Source organism: Geotrypetes seraphini, chromosome 2 (genome assembly GCF_902459505.1).
Source record: "Geotrypetes seraphini chromosome 2, aGeoSer1.1, whole genome shotgun sequence".
Lineage (NCBI taxonomy): Eukaryota > Metazoa > Chordata > Amphibia > Gymnophiona > Dermophiidae > Geotrypetes > Geotrypetes seraphini.
In genome coordinates, this window is record NC_047085.1 from 315,401,599 (window position 1) to 315,423,867 (window position 22,269).

General features: G+C 41.2%; 1 protein-coding gene across 3 annotated transcripts in view; it reads right to left on the reverse strand.

The window, feature by feature from the left end:
• Positions 1 to 16,379, reverse strand: part of GGCT (gamma-glutamylcyclotransferase) — a 45,820-nt gene extending 29,441 nt beyond the window's left edge. For 2 of the 3 annotated variants that reach the window (XR_004538025.1, XM_033930061.1), the window contains exons 1-2: positions 16,081 to 16,379; positions 4,001 to 4,146 (exon numbers count right to left, since the gene is read on the reverse strand). Coding sequence is in view for 2 of the 3 variants with exons in the window: in XM_033930061.1 (XP_033785952.1) it covers positions 4,001 to 4,146; positions 16,081 to 16,203 (269 nt within the window). In the remaining variant the exon portion in view is untranslated. Of the gene's footprint in view, positions 1 to 4,000; positions 4,147 to 11,946; positions 12,051 to 16,080 lie in introns of all 3 variants that reach the window. The other variant, XM_033930063.1, reaches the window with a different exon arrangement.
• Between the last annotated feature and the right edge of the window lie 5,890 nt (positions 16,380 to 22,269).

Here is a 22,269-nt window from a genome sequence, read left to right on the forward strand (position 1 = left end):
GCAGTGAACATCCTGAACTTTCCAGTCTTCAGAATTCGATAGCCCTTGGTGACATCTCTGAGAAGATGTCGCAAGAGGCATCATACTCTAGCCTTAGGCGACAGATTCAGACATCCTGATAAATCAGTAAATAACATTTCAAATATGCCTCAGAAGCAATACTTGAAGTCACAACTTTCAGACATAATTTTTATCTCTATTTTTATTTACTTTAATTATTATTTTAATTCTATCTTTAACTTATTTATTCATTACTTGTTGGAATATTCATTTCTATCTCTATCTTTACCTCTGTCTTTATATTTTATCTTTACTTTTCATAAATTGTTTCTTCAGGTACTTTAGTTAGATTGTGAGCCTTTGGGACAGTTAGGGAATTTCCAAGTACTTATCTTATTTATTTTTATTTATTGTATCTTTTAATGCTTCATTTTTGTAAACTGCTTAGAAACCTCACAGTTATTAGCGGTATATAAGAATTAAATTAAATTAAAATAAAAGACTGGGGCCTTGCAAATATGCCACAATGAGTCACCCTTTTTGGGAGCTTAGTATGCTGAGGAGAAGATAAGCTCACCGCTCCCACCTCTCAGGTGCATGCTGTGTGGTGTAAGGACCTTCCTATGGTGCAAATTTTGCACAATCCTGGCATGAATTTGGGGGTAACAGAGCCTAAGGACTCAATCCCAACACGTTTTGAGGCAAAAATTGCAGTTTTGGAAGTGCAGGGAACTTTGATAAAAAGATCGCTAAAAATACAATGTGGTCACTGTCAAGATTTTGGCACCTAAAATTGCCCCCCCCCCAAAAAAAAAAAAATACACTTAAAGTCAGAAAATAGTGAAATTAGGATTTTCCAGGTAGGGGGAACATAGGGAAACATGCAGAAACCCCTGAAAACCTGATTTTCAGACACACCCTGATTCACCTCATAGGCTGTAACAGCCTTATTCACTGTGACCTGTGCTGCAATGTTCTGTAGCCTGCCTCAGCTCTCTTACAGTAGCTGGAAATTAGAAAAATCACTGCCTCAAACTGGAAATGCCTCTCTAGCGCTGATCTTCGAATTGCCAGTCAGATGCAGCATTTGACCGCTCCCCCACCCATGCAGACTGACGGATGCGCTACCAGAAGGGGAGAGACAAAAAATGCAGCTGGCACCCTTTGAGACAACGCTATGCCTCCTACGAAAGCCCTGCAAAGCAGTAGATGAGGATGGTAAGAGGGGACGGCCCTGGGTACTGAGATCAAGATGGCGTCGGGAGCGGACGCCTGAGCGAGCTCTCCGCTCGTTTGTACTTGAATCTGTGTCGGTGCCTCTTACCCGGTGGTGTTATGGGGAAGAGGAAGGGAGTCGCCCGCGCAGTTCCTCCGGCGGCTGAACCCCTTCAACGGCTGATTCAATCTACCATAACGAGCGCTTTTGCTCGCATGGGTGAGGCGACCCCAGTTACTTCGGGAGGGAACCCGGATCTCTCGGCGAACCTCAGCGCAGAGAGTCGGACTACTTTGAGTCCGGACCAGAGGCTGGTTCCTCCCCAACCCGGAAGTGCACAAGTGCAGGGACTGCTTGGAGCCCGACAGCCCTGAGAGGGAGAAAGTGACTCCAGCACTGGAGGGACATCCCTATCAAGCCTTTCAATTGAAGGAGGAGATGGGAGCCATCAAGAAACTTCCTGCACTTTGGAAGAAGAGGTGAGAGGTGCCTCGGGAGGGAATGCTATCAGTTTTGGGGAGATGAAGAAACCAGATAAGATAGATATGGAGGCGCTATGGCAGGCCATATCAGTCATGGACTCCAATCTCAAATTGACTTTATCTACAATTAAAACAGATTATGGAACTGTTTTCTCCAAAGTGGAGCAACAAGGGGTGCTTCTTACTAAGGTTAATGAAAGGTTGGAGAAACAGGAAAATAATTTGAATGAAGTAAAGAAGGTTCAGGTGGAACTGGTTAAAGAGAGATCTTATGTTTCCCGTAAGATGGAAAATTTTGAAAACCAACTGAGGAAAAATAATTTAAGATTTTTGAATTTTCCTAAGTGTCCTATTATTTCACCAGTTGAGATGGCTAGGAAATATTTTCGAGAGACTTTAGCCATTCCACCAGAAAATTTGCCTCCAATTGTTAGAGCTTACTACTTGAATTTAAAAACAACACAAGGGGAATCCACACCTATAGAAACCCCAGTGAATAAAGTAGTGGACTTGAATTTGTCTTCATTTCTGGAAAATTCCCTTGAGGTTGTCACTCAAAGAACTACCATGTTGTTGACTTTAGCCTTGGAGAGTGACAGGGAATTTATTCTTCGTATGTATTTTCGACATATAAATGATAAGTTTTTGGGTTCTAATGTTCGAGTTTTTCCTGATTTAGCTCAGATAACCCAGAGACGTAGGAAGGAGTTCTTGTCCTTGAGGTCAAGGACCCTGGCTCTGGGGGCTACTTTTCTTGTTAAATTTCCTGCAAAATGTTATGTATCTTTTCAAAATAAGAATTTTCTTTTTTTCGAGCCCAAACAACTTTTGGAATTTATTGGATCAAAGGAGAAAATAGTAACCATGACTAGTAATGTATGACTTGCCAGCTGGTTGTAACTTGGGAATCTAATGCCGTGACCTTGTTTAGTTGATTTGTTACTAATGTTTTGGAAGTTTATTTCCTTTCTTGATCTTTAAATTGTGGTTTAAATTGTGGACTAAATAAGACATAATGTTTTTCCTAAATAAATTTTGTTGAAATATTTTTTCTGGATCTTTTGCATTGTATAATGTAATGCTTGTATTAAAATGGAAAATCTTATAAATAAAAAAAAAAAAAAAAAGAGGGGACGGCCCTGGGCTCCAAAAACACTTGTGCAGGCTGGCTAACAGGTACCAACAGGGATCGGCTTGTCAACTGCAGACTGAAGTCTGCTTCTTCTCTATGCAGGTAGAGCTGGACCAAGGAACAAAGCGCCAAGCACAAAACCTACCCTCTGAAAAATATCAAAACCACTGAATAAAATAAGAAAAAGGGGAGAGCAAAACAGAAACACTCCTTCCGGCTCGCATGCAGAAAAGAATAATTGCAGATGGCAGAGATCCCAGTGAAGTTTCAGGATCAGAGAAAAAAATCCAGAGTGGATTCCTTCTGCATGTGTAGAACGACACACCTATTTCACTGGAATAAGCATTATATTTTTCATCCCCATTCACTGTGGATATTCTGAAAAACTGACTGGGGTATCCCAGGAACAGGTGCTCTATACTAAAGTACATATTGGCGATACCGGCTACCTTGATAATAACAGTGGCTCTTTCACCGGATAAATCTTTGATCCTGAGACTTTTCTTTAAAAATAAAACAAAAAAGAGTTCCTGGGTCATAAAATACAAACGTATCCTGACTTCTCGAGGTAAACCCAAAGGCGTAGATGAGAGTTCCTATTGTTAAAAGCAGGAGTTATTTTGATGGGGGCTACATTCTATTTAAGACACCCCTGCAAATGCATTGTATACCATCAGTCACTCAAATATGTTTTCTTTGAACCCTTTCAGTTACCAACCTTCCTATCTTTGTCAAGGCTGGAGACAGGAAAAGCTTAAGCTCTTGAGTTTGATATGCGGCACTCTTCCTCTTGTCATTTAGCCATTTCTAATGCATTATTTTTCCTTTTATGTTCTCGCTATAATTATTTCTTGGATCTCACAATGAGGACTTGAGTTGAATTAAGCCTATGTTTGTTTAGTTTATCTTCTAACTGAAAAGTTTTAAACTTTAATTTCCAATGTAATATATTGTTCTTTTGGCTTAAATTCTTTCTGTACAAATTTTATACTTGGTATGTAATATAAAATCTATAAATATAATAAAGTACATATTGGCAGCAACATGGACAATGGCTCTATTAAAGCCTGAGATGGGAGAAGAAAAGTTTTGTCCCTCTCAATCATCACCCTTGCTTTGTTGTGTTTTTGCATTGATTGTCATAAAGTCCTTAACTTATACGTCACCTACTCATCCAGAGTACTCAAACTGTCCTTGTTCATTTGCCATACAACTCCCCACACTTCGTCTCCAGGACTCTGAACAATGGTAGCTGAACCTCCATGCCACCGGGAACTGGTTCGCCCTTGAATATTGCCAAAAGCCAGTTTAAAATCCTGCAAATTAAACCAGAAGAGATGAAAATCAGAAACAGCATGAAACGCTTAAGTAAAATACAACAATCTAAAAAAAAAAAAAAAGTGACAAGTTAAAAGTGATAGAAAGGATAATGTTTCAGGAAACTCTGGGCCCCTTTAAGAAAGCCACAGTAGCAATTCCCAGCACAGCAAATTCGATGAAGCCCACAGAAATTGAATGGGTTTCATTGCATTTGCCATGCGGGAATTGCTATCATAGCTTTGTAAAAGGAGCCCTATCAGAGGGTCGCTACTTTCAAGTTTCAAGTTTTCGCTTAATTTAATTTTTACTAAGCAAGTTACAACATAGAAAAAAACAAACAAACAAACAACATTTATTTTAACATAATGTTTAAAAATTTTTTAAAGCAATAGTTAAGACCGACAACATACAGACCAACCGAGACAGAACTACAATTCAATATTTTTAGGGTACAGAAGAGAACCATAAATGGAAAAAAAACATTAGGAGGGGGAAGGAGAGAACCTGGAAGGTAATGTAAAATTTTTGAACATAATTTATAGATTAAAGCGTCTTTAAAAAGAAAGCTTTTTAAATTACTTTTAAAATGACTCAAATTATTTTCCTCTCTCAATTGCTGAGGTAAAGTGTTCCAAAGTTGTGGAGCCATCACCGAGAACAGATCTAGTCGTCGAGTTCCAATAATTTTCAGGGAGGGAACCACTAAGAGTTTTTGGATAGTAGACCGAAGGGAACGCGATGTACTATATGGAATAAGTGCTTTGTTGATAAACTGGGGTTTGTTAGTAACAAGGGTTTTGAATACTAGTAATAAAATTTTAAAAGGGATGCGGTGATTAATGGAAAGCCAGTGAGATTTGATCAGAAAAGGGAGTAACATGGTCATATTTTTTACCGTTATGAATAAGTTTAACGGCGGTGGAAGATAGAGCCCAAAACATTCTGCATATTTATAGTAATTCCTTAATTTTGCTCCTTTGAAGAGATGATTACAATTTAGGGGTCCTTTTACCAAGCCACGCTAACCGATTTAGCATGTGCTAACAATTTGCGATAAATGCAATGAAGCCCACAGGAATATAATGGGCTGCATGGCATTTAATCAGTGCACACTATTCATCCACCTTAGTAAAAGCAGCCTTTAACCCTCCCTCCCCCCTTTTTACAAAAGTGTAGAGCGGTTCTTAGCACCAGCTGCAGCTGTTAATAGCTCCTACGCTCTTAGAAATTATATAAGTGTCTGAGCTATTGCTGCCACGGCCGGCGCTAAAAAACACTCTACGCTTTTGTAAAAAGAGGGGGGGGGGGGGGCAATTTCTCCACAAAATAAAACACCTTCCTAGCAAGCAAGCTCAAGTATTTACATTGTCTTGTTAAGCCTTTACCTATTATATTTATATATTTAAAAGATTTATAATCCACCATTCTAGGCAGGATACAAAAACCACACATGTAAAATTCAAATAAAACATCAAGAAGCACAAATTAAATAACGCACAGCATAAAAATATGAAAATTTCTTAGAAAGTTCACGTCATCCGCTTATATCACTATTGCCAAAGGCGTGGGGAGGGCGTAACCCAGAGATTCTAGAATGGAAAAAGGTCCCTGATAGGTTGAGTGTCTTTTAACTCCAAATGTAGATTAACGTCTCCTGTTAGGAGGCAATAAGGGATAGGAAAGGAATTTCTGAGGATAAAATCCAGGAAATTATGTTGAGTGGTTATCCAGCAAGTGAGAGGGTCTTTCAGGCTACTATCCTTAAGATGACATGACAAAATAAATAAATTCATTCAATTTTCGATATTTTTCTCCCAGGGGAGCTCAGAATGATTTACAAGAATTTATTCAGGTACTTAAGCATTTTTCCATCTGTCCCATCGGGCTCACAATCTGGGGAAATGGGGGGGGGGGAGATTACATGACTTTCCCAGGGTCGCAAAGAGCAGCATGGGTTTGAACCTACAACCTCAGTGTGCTGAGGCTGTAACTTTAACCACTGCGCCACTCTCCCCCCCCCCCAATTTCCAGGTTTTCAATTTGGTAAGAATCTAAGAATATGAACTCGAAGGATTTCTTGACCATGTTTGCCAGCCCTCCTCCTCTCTTACTTTGGGCTCTTTTTACTAAGCTGCGATAGTGGTTTTAGCGCGCGCGCTAGACGTTAACGCCAGCATTGAGCTGGCGTTTGTTCTAGCCGCGTAGCATGGGTTTAGCGTGCGCTAAAATTCTGCGCATGCTAAAAACGCTGCCCTTTATCTACTTCTACTATTTATTATTTCAATAGCACTACCAGACGTCTACAAAGAGAAACCACTTTAGATCCCGTTTAACCTTTTATTAAGGTATGGTAACTGATTTAGTGAACGCTAAATGTGCACCTTAATAAAAGGACCCCTTAGTTGTAGTAGAAATATAGGGTTACAATCTCTTCAACCCCACACCAGCTCTGTGAAGTAAACAAAATAAATAAAACAGACTTTTCCTCTCTCTTTTAGGTCCTAGTTCACGCCTGCTGTCTAACACCAGCTCTGGCAGGATACACAGTTCAAATCCAACACATTGTAATCACAAAACAGAAAATAAAATTATTTTTTCTACCTTTTGTTGTCTGGTCATTATTCAAATCATGTTGTGGTCCCAGGCTCTGGTTGTCTTCTGATAACTCGCTTTGCCAGGGTCTCCTTCTTTCTTCTTCCCTTCCATTTCCCTTCCCTTCCTTTTGGCCCGAAATTTGGCCCTCTGTTCCTTCCCTCCCTCCATCCCGGTCTCACATTAAAACAGCCTGCAGAAGATCGCCAGTCAGCTGTAGCGATCCCAGCAGGCTGCGGTCACCCTCCGCAGCACATTCCCTCTGCCGCGGTCTCGCCCCTCCTCTGACATATGGGGCCGCGGCAGAGGGAACGTGCTGCTGAGGCTACGGCAGCCTGCTAGGATTGCTACAGCCGACCAGCCGTCCTCTGCAGGCTGCTTTAATGTGAGACTGGGAAGCCGCGTGAACCTACAGCTGATGCAGTGTTTCTACCTGTCTGCCGGCGGGCCAGCTTAAGTGAAATTTTGTAATTGTCTGGTGGACCAAATTTTGTTACACATGGGCCAGATTTGGCCCACAAGCCAGAGTTTGACATGTCTGCTAAATGAAGAGATATTATAGGCATTTCAGAGATTTGTTGGAAGGACAGTCTATGGGACACTTATTAGTGTACAAATTATATCGCAATGATAGAGTGGATGAAATTGGAGGGGGGGGGAGTTGCACTAAGGGCTCCTTTTACGAAGCCGCGTTAGCAGTTTAACGCGCGTAATAGCGCATGCTAAACTGCCGGCCGTGCTAGACGCCAAAGCCAGCATTGAGCTGGCGTTAGTTCTAGCCGCGTAGTGCGGGTTTAGTGCGCGCTAAAAAGCTGTGTGCGCTAAAACCACTAACACAGTTTCGTAAAAGGAGCTCTAAATGTTTAAGAGTGAATTGAGTCAAACAGAACAAACATTCTACATAAAACAGACAGTAGTGTGGAATCCTTATGAATATAAATTCCTTGTGTGAAGGAAAGGATTATACTAAAGGGGGTGTTCAACAGCGTTTACAGCGTTCTTCAGCCTTGTTGGGCTGGAGTTTGGCGGTTCCTGTCGAAGGGGCTCTTTGCCTTGAAACCAAGCTTGGTTGGACTCATAATGCAGACTGATTCTTCAGTTCCTGAACAACTTACATCTTCAGCAGATTGATGATATCCTTGAGACCAGATTTTCAGTCAGCTAAGTGGTTTTCTTAGCCAGTGAACTCTTTAAATGTTGTTTTTTTTAATTGATTTCAGTGACTGAAATTATGCTATCGCTGTGAATCAAATCATATTGTCACTGTGAATTCTTCCATTTGGCTAACAGGGTGGGGGCAGAATCTTTCTCGTTTACTGAATTAAAATTAATCTGTTTATTTTGTTAATTGATTATATCACTGCGTTCACTGTACGAGCACATACAGCCGGGGTAACCTGTGATGGTGTGTGGCTTGAAACATGGAGTTTCTGGCCAATGTTTGTTTAAGCCTTGTACTCGCTCTATAGAGCTTTCACCTCACACTTGAGGGCCCCGTTCTCACTAGCAATATATTATTAATACTGTGATATTTAGGAGTATAGAAGGATTTTTGCCCCTATCCTGTTCTTTCCCCTTAAGCGTATTTTTGATATCTTTTAAGTACGTTTGTGCTTGAATTGGGGCTTTTTGGTTTTGGGACAGAATGAACAGACAGAATGTTTGCAGAAATTAGGAAAGCTGGCAACTTGGGAAACAGTATAATAATGAGTGATTTAAACTACCAAAAAAAGAACAACCTGCTCCAAACTAGATAGTGAATCGGAGGTCTCCTATCAGTCACCTACACATTCATCCTCACAGAAAGAGAAAAAAAAGAAATTAATGGCCAGTGCCATTATTGAGATGTTTCCACTACTGGTTCTGTGGATTTTAGCAGAATATTTGGAGTACCCCTGACGCAACGATATAGTGAAACTGGGATTTTCCCTGTCGGGTCTTTGGTGGACTATTGGTTTCTGAACATTGGGTCACGGGAAGGAGTGCACTTTGGCAATCAAGATCTTAGCCGGGAAACAGATTGGTTTCTCATGCCACGGGCATTTTATCTTGTGATTGGAACCCAAGGGGGGCTACAGTCCTCCATGTGTAGATAAACATTTGCTCTTTACATAATAGTATTTGGAAAAAGTCACCCCCATGCTGTAAACGAACTTGCTGTAGCACAGTGAATCATAGCTGTCGTCGTAAAGAATGGTTTTGACTATACCGATGTTCCGTAAGTGGAGCTTCCATTCTCCTTGTTCGAATGCTGCTCAGGTGTTCAGCAATATGGATCTTGACTGGGCATTGTGTGTGGCCAATATAGTACAAGTTACAGGAGCAGATGACACAGTAAATAACCTCTAACGAAGTACAATCATGAGATAGAATGGCCCGTGGCCTGAGAAACCAATAGCATCACAATTGGCTGGGAGGTAGTCACATGACAGATTTAAACCTAGCAGCAAACTGCGGTTCCCACTACCGCACTGCAGATTGGAGTCTCTGGAATGGCTTCTGCCGAGTGATAAGTACATTACTTATTTATTAAAAATTATTTTGATGAAAAATGTGCATGAGTTTTTATAGCACCTGTAAATGGAATTTGAAAAGTAAATACATCGTAGTATGCTTTCAGTTCCTCCTAGGCGTTGCTCTCCCCGACGACGACTATGAAACCCAGCTTGGATCGAAGGGCAGTTATATACTAAAACTGGTTTCAGAGAGTCCATCGCAACCAAGAGAAAGCTGTTTTAAACTAATCACTGGATACGTACTTTATCACAAACGGACATCGATGCAGTTAGAGAGACACGATAGTAAAATGTTTTGAGAACTTACACGATAAGGATTCAACAACAAGAGAAGTAGTTTAAAAAATTATTGAATGATTCAAGTTTGCATTAAGAATGGCAAGACAAATACAGGCATTAGTTTGTTTTAACAACTTGTGAAATTGGCCGTTCATTACATTAATGGCCACTAGCATTGTGTTTATAACTTATGGAAGGAAAGGAACAGTAAAATGTAATGATGGTTCCTAAACTATCGTGGTCAGAACTGCATTAGCAATGACCTGGTGGAGGCACTGAGCACTTTACATTTATTTATTAACATTGTTATTTTTCAAGTTGCCAGTTTTACATTCACCAGCTACATCATTGGGACTGATATGTTTTAGGCCCCTTTTGTGGGGGAGCACATTGAATCATAACGGAATGGAGGTTTTTTTTAACCATATAAAGCATAACTGAGGTTTTTTCTCCAATTCTTTATTCTTGCCAGTCTTTATTTTCTAATATTTTCCCCTTTGTTTTATCTTTCTGTGGGGGTGAACATGTAGGAGACTGATAGGAACCCTTTGATTCACTATCTAGTTTGGAGCAGGTTGTTCTTTTTGTATGGTTTTTCTGCTCCACCCAGGACAATTATTGTGGTCGATTTCAACTATCCCAATATTGACTGGATATTTTGTTACATCAGGGAGTGCTAGGGAGGTAAAATTCTTAGACACAATAAATCACTACCCCATGGAGCAACTAGAAGGGGGAGCTATTTTAGATCTAGTCCTTAGTAGAATTCAGGCATAGTATGAGAGGTAACAGTATTGGGTTCGTTGGGAAACAGTAATCATAACATGATCAAATTTGAGCTAATATCTGAAATCAGAAAGGAAATCTACTGTAGCGGCACTTAGTTTTCAAAAGGGCGACTATGAAAAAAATGAGGAAAATTGTTAAAAATAAGTTAAAAGGATCAGTCAAAAAGATTAGGACTTTAAATCAGGCATGGATGTTGTTTAAAAATACCATCTTGGAAGCCCAGAGAAAATGTATTCCACGTATTAAAAAAGGTGGAACAAAGAGCAAATGTCGGCCAGCATGATTAAAAAGTGAAGTGAAAGAGGCTATTAGAGCAAAAAAAAGCCTTCAAAGCATGGAAAAAGGATCAGAATGAAGAAAATAAGAAGTAAACAAACACTGGCAAGTCAGATGCAAAGAAGCACTGATAAAAAAAAGGCTTATAAGAAAATATGAAGGGAAACTTGCCACAGATGCACAACTTTTTTCATATATAGTATAGTATAGTATATCAGAAGTAGAAAGCCCTTAAGGGAATCAGGGGGACTGCTAAATCATCAAGGAGCCAAAGGCGTACTGAAGGAGGACAAGGCCATAAATGGAGAGACTGAATTAATTCTTTGTTTTGGTCTTTACAGAAGAAGATGTAAGAGATCTACCTGAACTAGAAATGGTTTAAGAATAATAATGCAGAGGAACTGAAATAAATCTTAGTGAACCTGGAAGACATAGTTAAAAAATGATAAACCACCTGATCCAGAGTAGTACTGAAAGAATTCAAACATGAAATTGTTGATCTGATGTTAGTGATATGTAATCTGTCGTTAAAAATCATCCTTAGTACCTGAAGATTGGAGGGTGGCCAAGGTAATGCCAATTTTTAAAAAGGGTTCCATGGATGACTGTAATTGCCTGCTCAGGTTTTAGGGTGAAGCCTGCACACACAGACTGACACACATGAAAGATGTAATAAGAACATAAGAAGTTGCCTCCGCTGGGTCAGACCATAGTTCATCGTGCCCAGCAGTCCCCTCTCGCGGCGGCCCATCAGGTCCATGACTTGTAAGGTGATCCTTTGCCTAAAACCCTTCAATCCCCTTTATCCCTCTATCTATACCCTTACATAATCCTATCTATACCTCTATCTGTATCCCTCAATCCCTGCATCCATCAGGAATTTATCCAATCTTTCTTTGAACCCCTGTAGTGTACTCTGTCCTATCACAACCTCCGGAAGCGCATTCCAGGTGTCCACCACCCTCTGAGTGAAAAAGAACTTCCTAGCATTGGTTCTAAACCTGTCCCCTTTCAATTTCTCCGAGTGCCCCCTTGTTCTTGTGGTTCCCGATAGGTTGAAGAATCTGTCCCTCTCCACCTTCTCTATGCCCTTCATGATCTTGTAGGTCTCTATTATGTCTCCTCTGAGTCTCCGCTTTTCCAGGGAAAAGAGCCCCAGCCTTTCTAACCTGTCTGCGTATGAAAGGTTTTCCATACCTTTTATCATACCTGTTAATTTACAGGCTCAGGGAAGGAAAAGTAGTCTCTCAGTTTCAAAGACAGTCTTTCTCAAGTGTTACAGTCTGGCCACAACCAGATACCAGAACAAAGTCCACATAAATTCAACATCAGAGCTTGGTTTACCTTAGCCAACAGCTTTAGCATCCAAGTCTTCAATCCATATAGCAGGCTTCTCACCCTGCCAGTCTCTCTCTCACAGTCTCTTGTCAGCTGACTACTGCAATTCTCTATATAAGGGTATATTACAGAAAGAGATTTGGTGGCTTCAACTTATTCAAAATGCCGCTATTAAGGTTATTATAGGATCTAAAAAAATATGATCACGTTACTCCGTTGTTGATAAAGGAAACACTGGCTCCCCATCCCCCATAGAATAACATATAAACTTGCCCTGATAATATTTAAAACTCAAAAAACGAATGAACCAGCATTTATAGATAAATTGATTATCCCTCATGAACCATCTAGGACACTTAGGGCTCCTTTTACTAAGGTGCGCTAGCGTTTTTAGCTCACGCACAAGATTAGCACGCATTATAGTGTGCGTTAGCCGAAAAATTACTGCCTGCTTAAAAGGAGGCTAGCGCGCCTTTGTAAAAGGAGCCCTTGGATCCTCAAAAAATTACTGCCTGCTTAAAAGGAGGCTAGCGCGCCTTTGTAAAAGGAGCCCTTGGATCCTCAAACCAACATCTTCTTTTTGCTCCCTCGTTGAAAATAATCGGCACTCGCCGTACACCAATAATTTACGTAGCGGTTCCCACAATCTGGAATTCTTTACCTTTACACATCAGATCTGAAACCAATTTAGAGAAATTCAAAGGCGCCTTAAAATGTTTTTTATTCAAAGATACCTTTGAACTCTAGATACTCTATTCAGCCTAAAGCAGTGGTCGCAAACTCAAACTCTTTGCAGGGCCGCATTTTGGATTTGTAGGTACTTGGAGGGCCTCAGAAAAAAATAGTTAATGTGTTATTAAAGAAATGATAATTTTGCATGAGGTAAAACTCTTTATAGTTTATAAATCTTTCCTTTTGGCTAAGTCTTAATAATAATAATATTGTAATTTATAGCTAAAGAGACATATGATCAAGAAACTTTTATTTTACTTTTGTGATTATGATAAACATACCAAGGGCCTCAAAATAGTACCTGGCGGGCCGCATGTGGCCGCAAGTTTGAGACTACTGGTCTAAAGATATCTAGGGATGCCAGGTACTCGTTCCATATTTGCTATTTGTCTCGTCCAGTCTCTTTTTTTTTCTTTTAACAGAAATTCAGCAACATAACATGCGTTTCCCTTTCCTAGTGTTTGTTCCTGACATGTTTCCTTTCTTAACTTTATTGTCGTTCTTTCCCCCTTTCCATGTGTAATCTGTATGGTTTGTCCGTAGTTTGAAGATAACTGTGTTTTGAACTATTCTACCCCTTATTTTTATTAATATTGTACTTTCGCCTAGAATTTTGATAGGCTTGCAATCAAATTTTAAATAAACTATGAAACCTTAGCATAGAGAATGACACGGTGGTGGTTACCCGCGGCTAGCCGCGTTTAGCCGCGGGTAACCCGCCAAAACGGTGACCAAAAAAAATGGTCACCGCGAGTTCGGGTACGAGGCCATTCACCGCCCCCTGGAGCGGTGAATGGTAGCAAGGAGCGGTGAACAAGGAGTGAACGTGCGGTGAACGAGCGTTCGATCCGGCAGCCCACTCTCTCCCACCGGCCGTCCATGCATCTCCCTCCCTCCTTTTCCCTTACCTTTTCTTCTTAAAACTGGCGATTTCTATAAGGCTATGAGCTGTATTACAGCCGGAGCCTTGAAGTCGCGTCGTATTGCCTGCTGGTAAAAGTCTCCTCTGACGCAACTTCCTGTTTCCGGTTGCATCGGAGGAGACTTTTCTAGCAGGCAACCTAACGCGACTTCAAGGCTCCGACTGTAATACAGCTCGTAGCCTTATAGAAATCGCCAGTTTCAAGAAGAAAAGGTAAGGGAACAGGAGGGAGGGAGGGAAATGCATGGCTGGCCGGTGGAAGGGAGCTGCTGGACCACCTGAAGGGTGCAGGGGGTGGGGGGGATGGAGAGGAGAAGATGCTGAAGACGGGGACGGGGCGGTGAGAGAGACAGCGGGGCAGTGCAGAGAATGGTGGTCCGGGGACGGGGCGGTGATAGGGACAGAATTTTTCCCCGTGTCATTTTCTACCTTAGCACTTTCAAACATTTTTCCTTCCAAAGGTTTCTCTGTGGAGGTTTCTTTTCTGGGACCTCTACCACGGGGACCTCTCCTAACTGCTCAGATTAAAGTACCGTATTTTTTGCTTCATAAGATGCACTGTTTCCACCCTCAAAAAGGGGGTGGAAAAGTGGGTGCGTCTTATGGAGCGAATACACCTCCCCACCCTAGTATCTTTTTTTAACTGACGGTGGTCCAACGCGGTCTCCTTCTGGACTGCAGCTTTTCTCGCTGCAGAGCAGCGCATAAGGCAGGAGCATAACCTTTGTGCTTTCTGCCTGGTCCCGCACCGCTCCATGATTGGCTGCCGTCAGTTCTCAATAGAACAGGTAAAAAAGTGAATTAACTTTTTACTCTTGCAAAAATTACATATTCAATTAAGTTACAAGGAAATTCTTTTAAAACCAATAGGAGGAAACATTTTTGCACTCAAAGAATGGTTGAGCTCTGGACTCGTTGCCAAAAGAAGTTTGAACTAGTTCCCGGAGGAAAAGTCCAAAGTCTGCTATTGAGACAGACATGGGGGAAACCAAGGCTTACTCTGGGATTGCTGGTAGCATAGAATGTTGCTACTATTTGGATTTCTGCCAGGTACTTGTGACCTGAATTGGCCACTGTGGCTATTCTTATGTTCTAACTGGATAACCTCCAGCTTTGCTCAGATTGCTGCAAAATTATATATCTGTAATATAATGTGTGAACTTCTTGGACTGTAACCCAGAAGAGCAGTCTATCAAATCCATGACCCTTTACTATCCAGGTAGCACTGAAGCAGCCAGAAGCAACATTGAGTGGGCTAAATATCCATCTCCTGTTACTTTCCTGGGTAGGAGCTACCCCTACTAGATAAATGCTTTTGGAATATCAATACCTTAAATAAAATGTATTATGTGTACCTACCCTTTAAAAATGAAGATCATATAGTTATGAGTCCTCATGACTAGCAAATTAAATCATATTCACCCTGAACAACAAAAAGAAGTATTGACATATCACTCTTTTAAAATTATTTATTTTTTTAGGACTATTCAAAGAAAAAAAAACCACGTCACTAGTGACCAATGGATGTCAAAAACTTGAACAATCGTAGAAACTTACCCATTTTCAGTGAGAACTAAAACCAATAGTAAAATCATAAAATTCTCATACACTACAAACACCCAAGACCATCACAGCCAGAGCCAGGTTACCCATCTACAGGAACGGCACGGAAGATGAGTAAGGCTGGGATAAACAGCACATTTTGCTAGTTTTTTCTTTCTTTCTTTCTTTTTTTATAAATGCTTTTTAGACCTTACGGTGTGCGAATGTTAATGATACATGATCGGGGGAGATAGGACAGTATGGAAAAAAGTTACTTCAAGGAAAACCAAATGTCAAATGAACATGCAGTTCGTGGCAACGCTTGACTAGAGCCAAGACGCACTGAATGAAACTTCTCCTATTAAACAGTAACACTTAAAGGACATGCAACGCCGTTAGTTACCAGTTTACGTTAATAAGTAGACACCACAGCCACACCTTTCCCCCACCCCGTAAAAATCCTCCATTAAGTCGCAAAAGGGATTCCTACAATAGAGATTTGCAGAACAATACATCATTGTCGATTTAGACTAGTGGTCTCAAACTTGCGGCCCGCCAGGTACTATTTTTGAGGCCCTCAGTATGTTTTATCATAATCACAAAAGTAAAACAAAAGAGTTTCTTGATCATATGTCTCTTTAGCTATAAATTACAATATTATTATTAAGACTTAGCCAAAAGGAAAGATTTATAAACTCATGCAAAATTGTCATTTCTTTAATAAGACATTAACTATTTTTTTCTGAGGCCCTCAAAGTACCGACAAATCCAAAATCCTGCAAAGGGTTTGAGTTTGAGCCCACTGATTTAGACTGATCAAGCGAATCACACAAAGGCACCGCACCAGTAAGAAATATCGGTTATAGTTTTTTCCCCCCCGTTGATGTTCATTGTTCAGAGTACAATCATCTTGGACCTCTCCTCCCTCGGCCTGCGAGTCTCACCTGCAGGCGGGCAGCGCTGTAGAAAGTCGCCGCCGCGTTGCCGAGCAGCACGCGCTCCCTCAGCAAGTTACTGCCGTAGGCAAAATAGAGGAAGCAGCTGTCACCTGGACGCACACCAGCCATCGGGGCAACGAGCAAGCCCACAGGCACGCTCAGAGGCTTTAACTCTCGCGTCTGAGCGTCAGCCACCTATGCATCATCGGCAACACTCCTAAACTACACAGGCTCTGCGTTACCGGATTACCATTACACTGCTACACCCCGACAAAATAACACCGACGCTTCCTCGCCCAAAGGCCTCAGCTAAGAGTTGCGCGTGCGCGCGTGACCTATTTGCAACCTGGAGCTGGAGGCGCTTCAGCTTCCGGTCGTGTGAGCTCATTGGCTATTTGTTTCCTTTTTACTGTACTTTGCTGCAACATACGCCTGTAATTTTTGAAGGGTAAAATAACTCAACTACAACGTTATAATTGTTGAGTGACTAAAGAAATATCTATATTTTGTAGAAAAGTCACTACATACACAATGAACATCAATTTTGAATTCACTGTTTCTCAAGCTCAATAGAACTCTGCTCAGAGACATGAAGGCTAAATTTTCCGCCTCACCACCCAATCATTGCAGTGTTCAATACAGATTTACCCTAAATTGTTTATCTATTTATTGTAATGTTGCTAGCTAGTACAGCTATGCCAGAATTTCTTTCAGCTTATATTGAACATGCAAAAACATTTGAACTTAGCTTTGAACAAATGGCTGGTTCCATACGCCTGGCACAAATACCGTGTTAAAAACGTTTTGTCAAATGCTTAATTATCACCGTAACACATCCAAGTGCTAAACGTTAGTTTCAAAAATGCCCACTGGACGTTTTGACTAGTAAGACGTCCAAGTGCCGGTTTATGCCATCTTTTGGATGTCTATCTTTTTTGAAAATGAGCCTCATTATTATCATATTCTTTAAGAACATAAGAATTGCCGCTGCTGGGTCAGACCAGTGATCTGTGCCCAGCAGTCCGCTCACGCAGCGGCCCTTTGGTCAAAGACCATTGTCCTAACCTGTGTACGTTCTGGTTCAGCAGGAACTTGTCTAACTTTATCTTGAATCCCTGGAGGGTGTTTTCCCTATAACAGCCTTTGGAAGAGCGTTCCAGTTTTCCACCATTCTCTGTTCGCTTCCTAATAATTTCTAACATTCTGATTGCTTTTTTGGCCACTATGGCCACAACCACACACTAAGCAGAAGATTTCAAAGTATTGTCCACCATGGCACTTAAAGCCTTCTCAGGGTGACTCCTAATTTGAAACTTAGCATCATGTAGCTGCAATATGGGTTATTCTTCCTAATATGCATTACTTTGCACTTGTCCACATTAAAATTTAATCTGACATTTGTATGCCCAGTATTCCATTCTGTTGAGTCTCTTCTTAGACTTGTTTTGCCTGAAATTCAGCAGCATTTAACCAGGCACTGCCATATTGGCACATAAATGGTAATTTTTGAGATGGATTATACAGGGGCAGAGTCAGGGAAGTTGTGGCAGCCATTTTGTGGAGATGGTTTCATCAAGCAGGAAGAAAAGAGCATTGCTCCTGTTCATTTCTCTACTGAACCACCAGGAAATGGACAGTTAAGTCCACCATGATCTTGGGAGGGGAGGGGGCATACTTTGCTGGGAGGTAGGATTAGGGAGGGGATCGGAGACTGAGTGTGAGCAGAAGTACTTATGTGGGTTCAGATTGATATTCAGTCAGGATCTGCATCATTTATGTGGGTCCTGGCTGAATACCTGCCAGGACCTACATAGGTTCTGGCAACCTGGGCAGTTTGACTTAGCACCAGATATTCAGTACTGGTGCCCAGACATGGCCCAGCAATAAATATTCAGGGGTAATTTAGTCATCAGTGGTCAGCATTTAAAAAAAAAAATGCTGATCGCTGCCAGCTCAATATCATCCATTTTATCTCTACCTCTCTGTCTATTCATAGCCCATTCTCACACTGATCCTCTGTCCAATAATCCCTTTCTCTTCTGTGTCCTACTATCTGACCTCGTTCTCTTTCCTTCTCAACATTGGCCCTGCTGTCTCCTATCTCTTCTCCCCCTGCTGATCATTGAGGATCTTTCAGCAGTTAACGCTTCTAGAACTCTAGGCTGGCCTGAACATGCTGAAGACCCTGCTTCTTTCCAGCTCCCTCCTTTGAACCAGACTTCTGCTGAATATGAGATTTTTAAAATATATATCCAACAGTCTTCTTGTGTGTTGCACATGCAAAATATTTGTTCCATGAAAAAAGTCCCCCACCACCGATGATGGCCCTCCCCGTTGACCCCTGACAAAAATGGCATGAGAGAAAATTGCCCCCACCCCTGTGCCAGGCACCCCGAGCCACTGTCCTCTCCACTCCCTCCTGCCACACAGAACATTCCCCGTGCCATGGCCCCCCCCCTGCACCAGGCACCTCAGAGCCACTGTCCCCCCCAAACTCCAAAAAAATGGCAGAGAGATGCTCACTCTCTCCTGCCATGCAGAACACCCTTGCACCCCCCCCCCTCCGATTAGCTTGACCAATTGTCTTGACCAATCAAGGCTTTATTCTCCTCCCTCGGTATCCTGGATACAGAGGTAGGTGCTTAAGGCCTGAATGTTGCATTACAGATTTCAGGATGTGTTTTTGATCAGCTGATACAATTGAATCAGTGATCATTAGTTGGTTAAGTGGGGCATTTTCGATAGAAAGTCTAAGTCTGACTTTGTACATTTCCTACAAGATGTCCAAAAGTTTAATTGAAATGCAACCCTAATAAATATATTTTTATCTACAAGTGTTAGAGGCAGTCCTGGGGCAGGGAGAAGTGAAAAGTATTTAGTAACTAGTTATGACCCCCTTTTATCAAGCTGTGTTAAGGTTTTTTATTGTCGGCCACTGCAGTAAAAGCTCTGACGCTCATAGAATTCCTATGAGCGTAAGAGCTTTTACTGTAATGGCCGGTGATTAAAAAAAACCCTAAAGCAGTTTGATAAAAGGGGGCTTATATGATGGCAGCTTTTATACCATTTAATGGTGAACTTTTCTGAGGTTTTTTTCTTCCTTTATGGCTGCAGACTATCCTAGAAGAAAATAATTAAATTCAGATAGCTCATGCTTCAGGCAAGCAATTCAGACACTTGGCCAGCAGATGCCGCTTTCACTCCATAAACACATTGACCGGATCCCACTTGTAGAGCATAAACAATTAATTACTTGCTCTGGATTAGAATTTATACAACATACCAGTTTGCAGTGTATAAGAACTTTCTCTGGAGGGATGTTGGATCCTATCATTTGGGGCTGAGGGGACCCTACCTTTCCCAATGCGAATTCCCCATCCCATAGGCAGTGGAATGCTTTTCGGGGGGGGGGGGGGGGAGGGGGGAGGGCAACGGTTCCTCCCTAGCCCCAGCAAGATCCCAGCTCCCGACTTCCCTGGTTGCTGTCATTTTAAATCTTCCAGCAGCTGCCATGCAGTGTCAATGAGAAGGCCTGCCCCAGAAGTCTTCATTCTGCAGCGACACTGCTTGGCAGCTGCCCGAAGATTTAAAATTACAGTGGCCGGGAAGAGGTGGGTGGGGGAGTAGAGCCATAACTGACTGATCACCAATTTTTGGGGAGGCCATGGTCCCTCTGGCCTCCCCTGTTTCGACGCCTATGCTCCATCCAGAGAATAGACATATCAGACTTGGCAATATGAGCTCAGGAAAACCATGAGTATGTTCTTTGGCAGAATGAGCACTATGGGGCTTTCTCAGGCATTTACACAATGCAATAACTGCAGACAGTCATTCTAGTTTTGAGAGTGAACATCACTGATTTGTCCTTTGTGCTCACAAATGTTTAAGTCCAGGAAAATGTTTTTGAAAATCAGCATTTGGATGTCCCGGTGATTAGGATGTCCAAATGCCGACTTAGGTGGGTTTTTTTTTAACGTCTTAGTTTTTTGATTATGCCCCTAATAGTTAGTTTTGAGTGAATGTTTGAGATTAGTTATGTTAATGAATGTGTTTTAACTTTTTATAGCTGTCTGGAATGACTTTTCTAGCCAAATTGGCAGTATAGAAGTTTTCAGTAAATGAAATGACACTACAAATGGTTGTGAAATCTGTCATCCTGACTAACTTAGACTACTATAATATGACCTTGTTGAGTCTTTCAAAGAGGTAGCTAAGTAGGTTAGAGGTACTACAAACTGTGGTGGCTAAATGATATTGGTGGGTGGAGGGGTGCCTAAGTGGGGTGACATCCTATTTGATCCAACAGCACTGGCTTCCTTTGCAGGCCCAGTTACTGTTTAAGCTTTTTCTGTTTGCATGCTACATGGTCTAGCTTCAGATTATTTGAGCTCGTTATGTCCCACATCTTGAGTTGCATTTGGCAGGTACATAAGAATAGCCTTACTGGGTCAGACCAATGGTCCATCTAGCCCACTATCCTGTCTTCACAGAGGCCAATCCAAGCCACAAGTACCTGGCAAAAAACCCAAATAGTACAGTAAGCGGATCTTTATGTATAATCCAACCCAACAAATAAAATTTAACAGACTAATAGGGCTCCCGGATATTTAATGAACTAATCTCTTCATACAAATAAGATTGGCTACCTCATGCCTAACAATTCATAAGAAAATTTAATTATCCCATCTATATATATAAAATCGGAGGTATGTATGTGTGTATGTATGTGTGTGTGTATGTGCCGCGATCGCGCAAAAACGGCTTGACCGATTTGAACGAAACTTGGTATGCAGATCCCTCACTACCTGGGATGATATGTTCTGGGGGTCTCGCGGCCCACCTGCACACGTGGGCGGAGCTACTAACATAATATCAGATTTCACCCATTCATGTCAATGGAAACAATGTAAAAAGCTGCCATTCTCACAGTAATTCAAAAACGGCTTGACCGATTTGAACGAAACTTGGTATGCTGATCCCTCACTACCTGGGGTGATATGTTCTGGGGGTCTCGCGGCCCACCTGCACAAGTGGGCGGAGCTACAAACAGAAAATCAGATTTCACCCATTCATGTCAATGGAAAAAATGTAAAAAGCTGCCATTCTCACAGTAATTCAAAAACGGCTTGACCGATTTGAACGAAACTTGGTATGCAGATCCCTCACTACCTGGGGTGATATGTTCTGGGGGGTCTCTCGGCCGACAACTCTATGTTGCTTGCTCAAGGGTGGGTTCACCCAACAATTTATATGTTCTTGCTCCTGGAGGTGAAACTAAAAATGTTGTTTATAATCACGTTTTGCATTAGTTGTATTGTATTCATTTTGTCATATATTTCACATTATAATTTGAATATTGTACTTTTTATTAAGCTGTAAAACAATAATTTCATTCACCACTATAAAGTATCTTTATTTGAATCCATTTACAGTGTTATTGCTATAATTAAATACATTATCAAAGTTGGAAGTTTCGTAATTTGTAAAAGGAGTAGCTCTTTATGAATAAAATTGAGTATTATTGGGGATAATAATCAAATTTGCTTATTGGGAATAACAAAATAAAAATTTGTCTCTATGAAAAATGAGTAAGATTTGACAGTGAGTTTGGAATACTAAGGGAAGGAAAGGAGGAGATGGTATAGATGATTATACCGTGATAGCAGAATGTGGACCTGAGATAACGTAGGTTATGGGAGGTCCGATGCACTGAGAGTCACCAATAACATATGATATACCCTCCTCCTACTTGTTTCACCTAAGTTATTAAGATCATTTTTATGCCATATTTAAGGCAAGTTAAAAATTATCATTAACTAGCTGATGACCCGGCGTTGCACGGGTATTTAATTATAGCAATAACACTGTAAATGGATTCAAATAAAGATACTTTATAGTGGTGAATGAAATTATTGTTTTACAGCTTAATAAAAAGTACAATATTCAAATTATAATGTAAAATATTTGACAAAATGAATACAATACAACTAATGCAAAACGTGATTATAAACAACATTTTTAGTTTCACCTCCAGGAGCAAGAACATATAAATTGTTGGGTGAACCCACCCTTGAGCAAGCAACATAGAGTTGTGGGCCAAGAGACCCCAGAACATATCACCCCAGGTAGTGAGGGATCTGCATACCAAGTTTCGTTCAAATCGGTCAAGCTGTTTTTGAATTACTGTGAGAATGG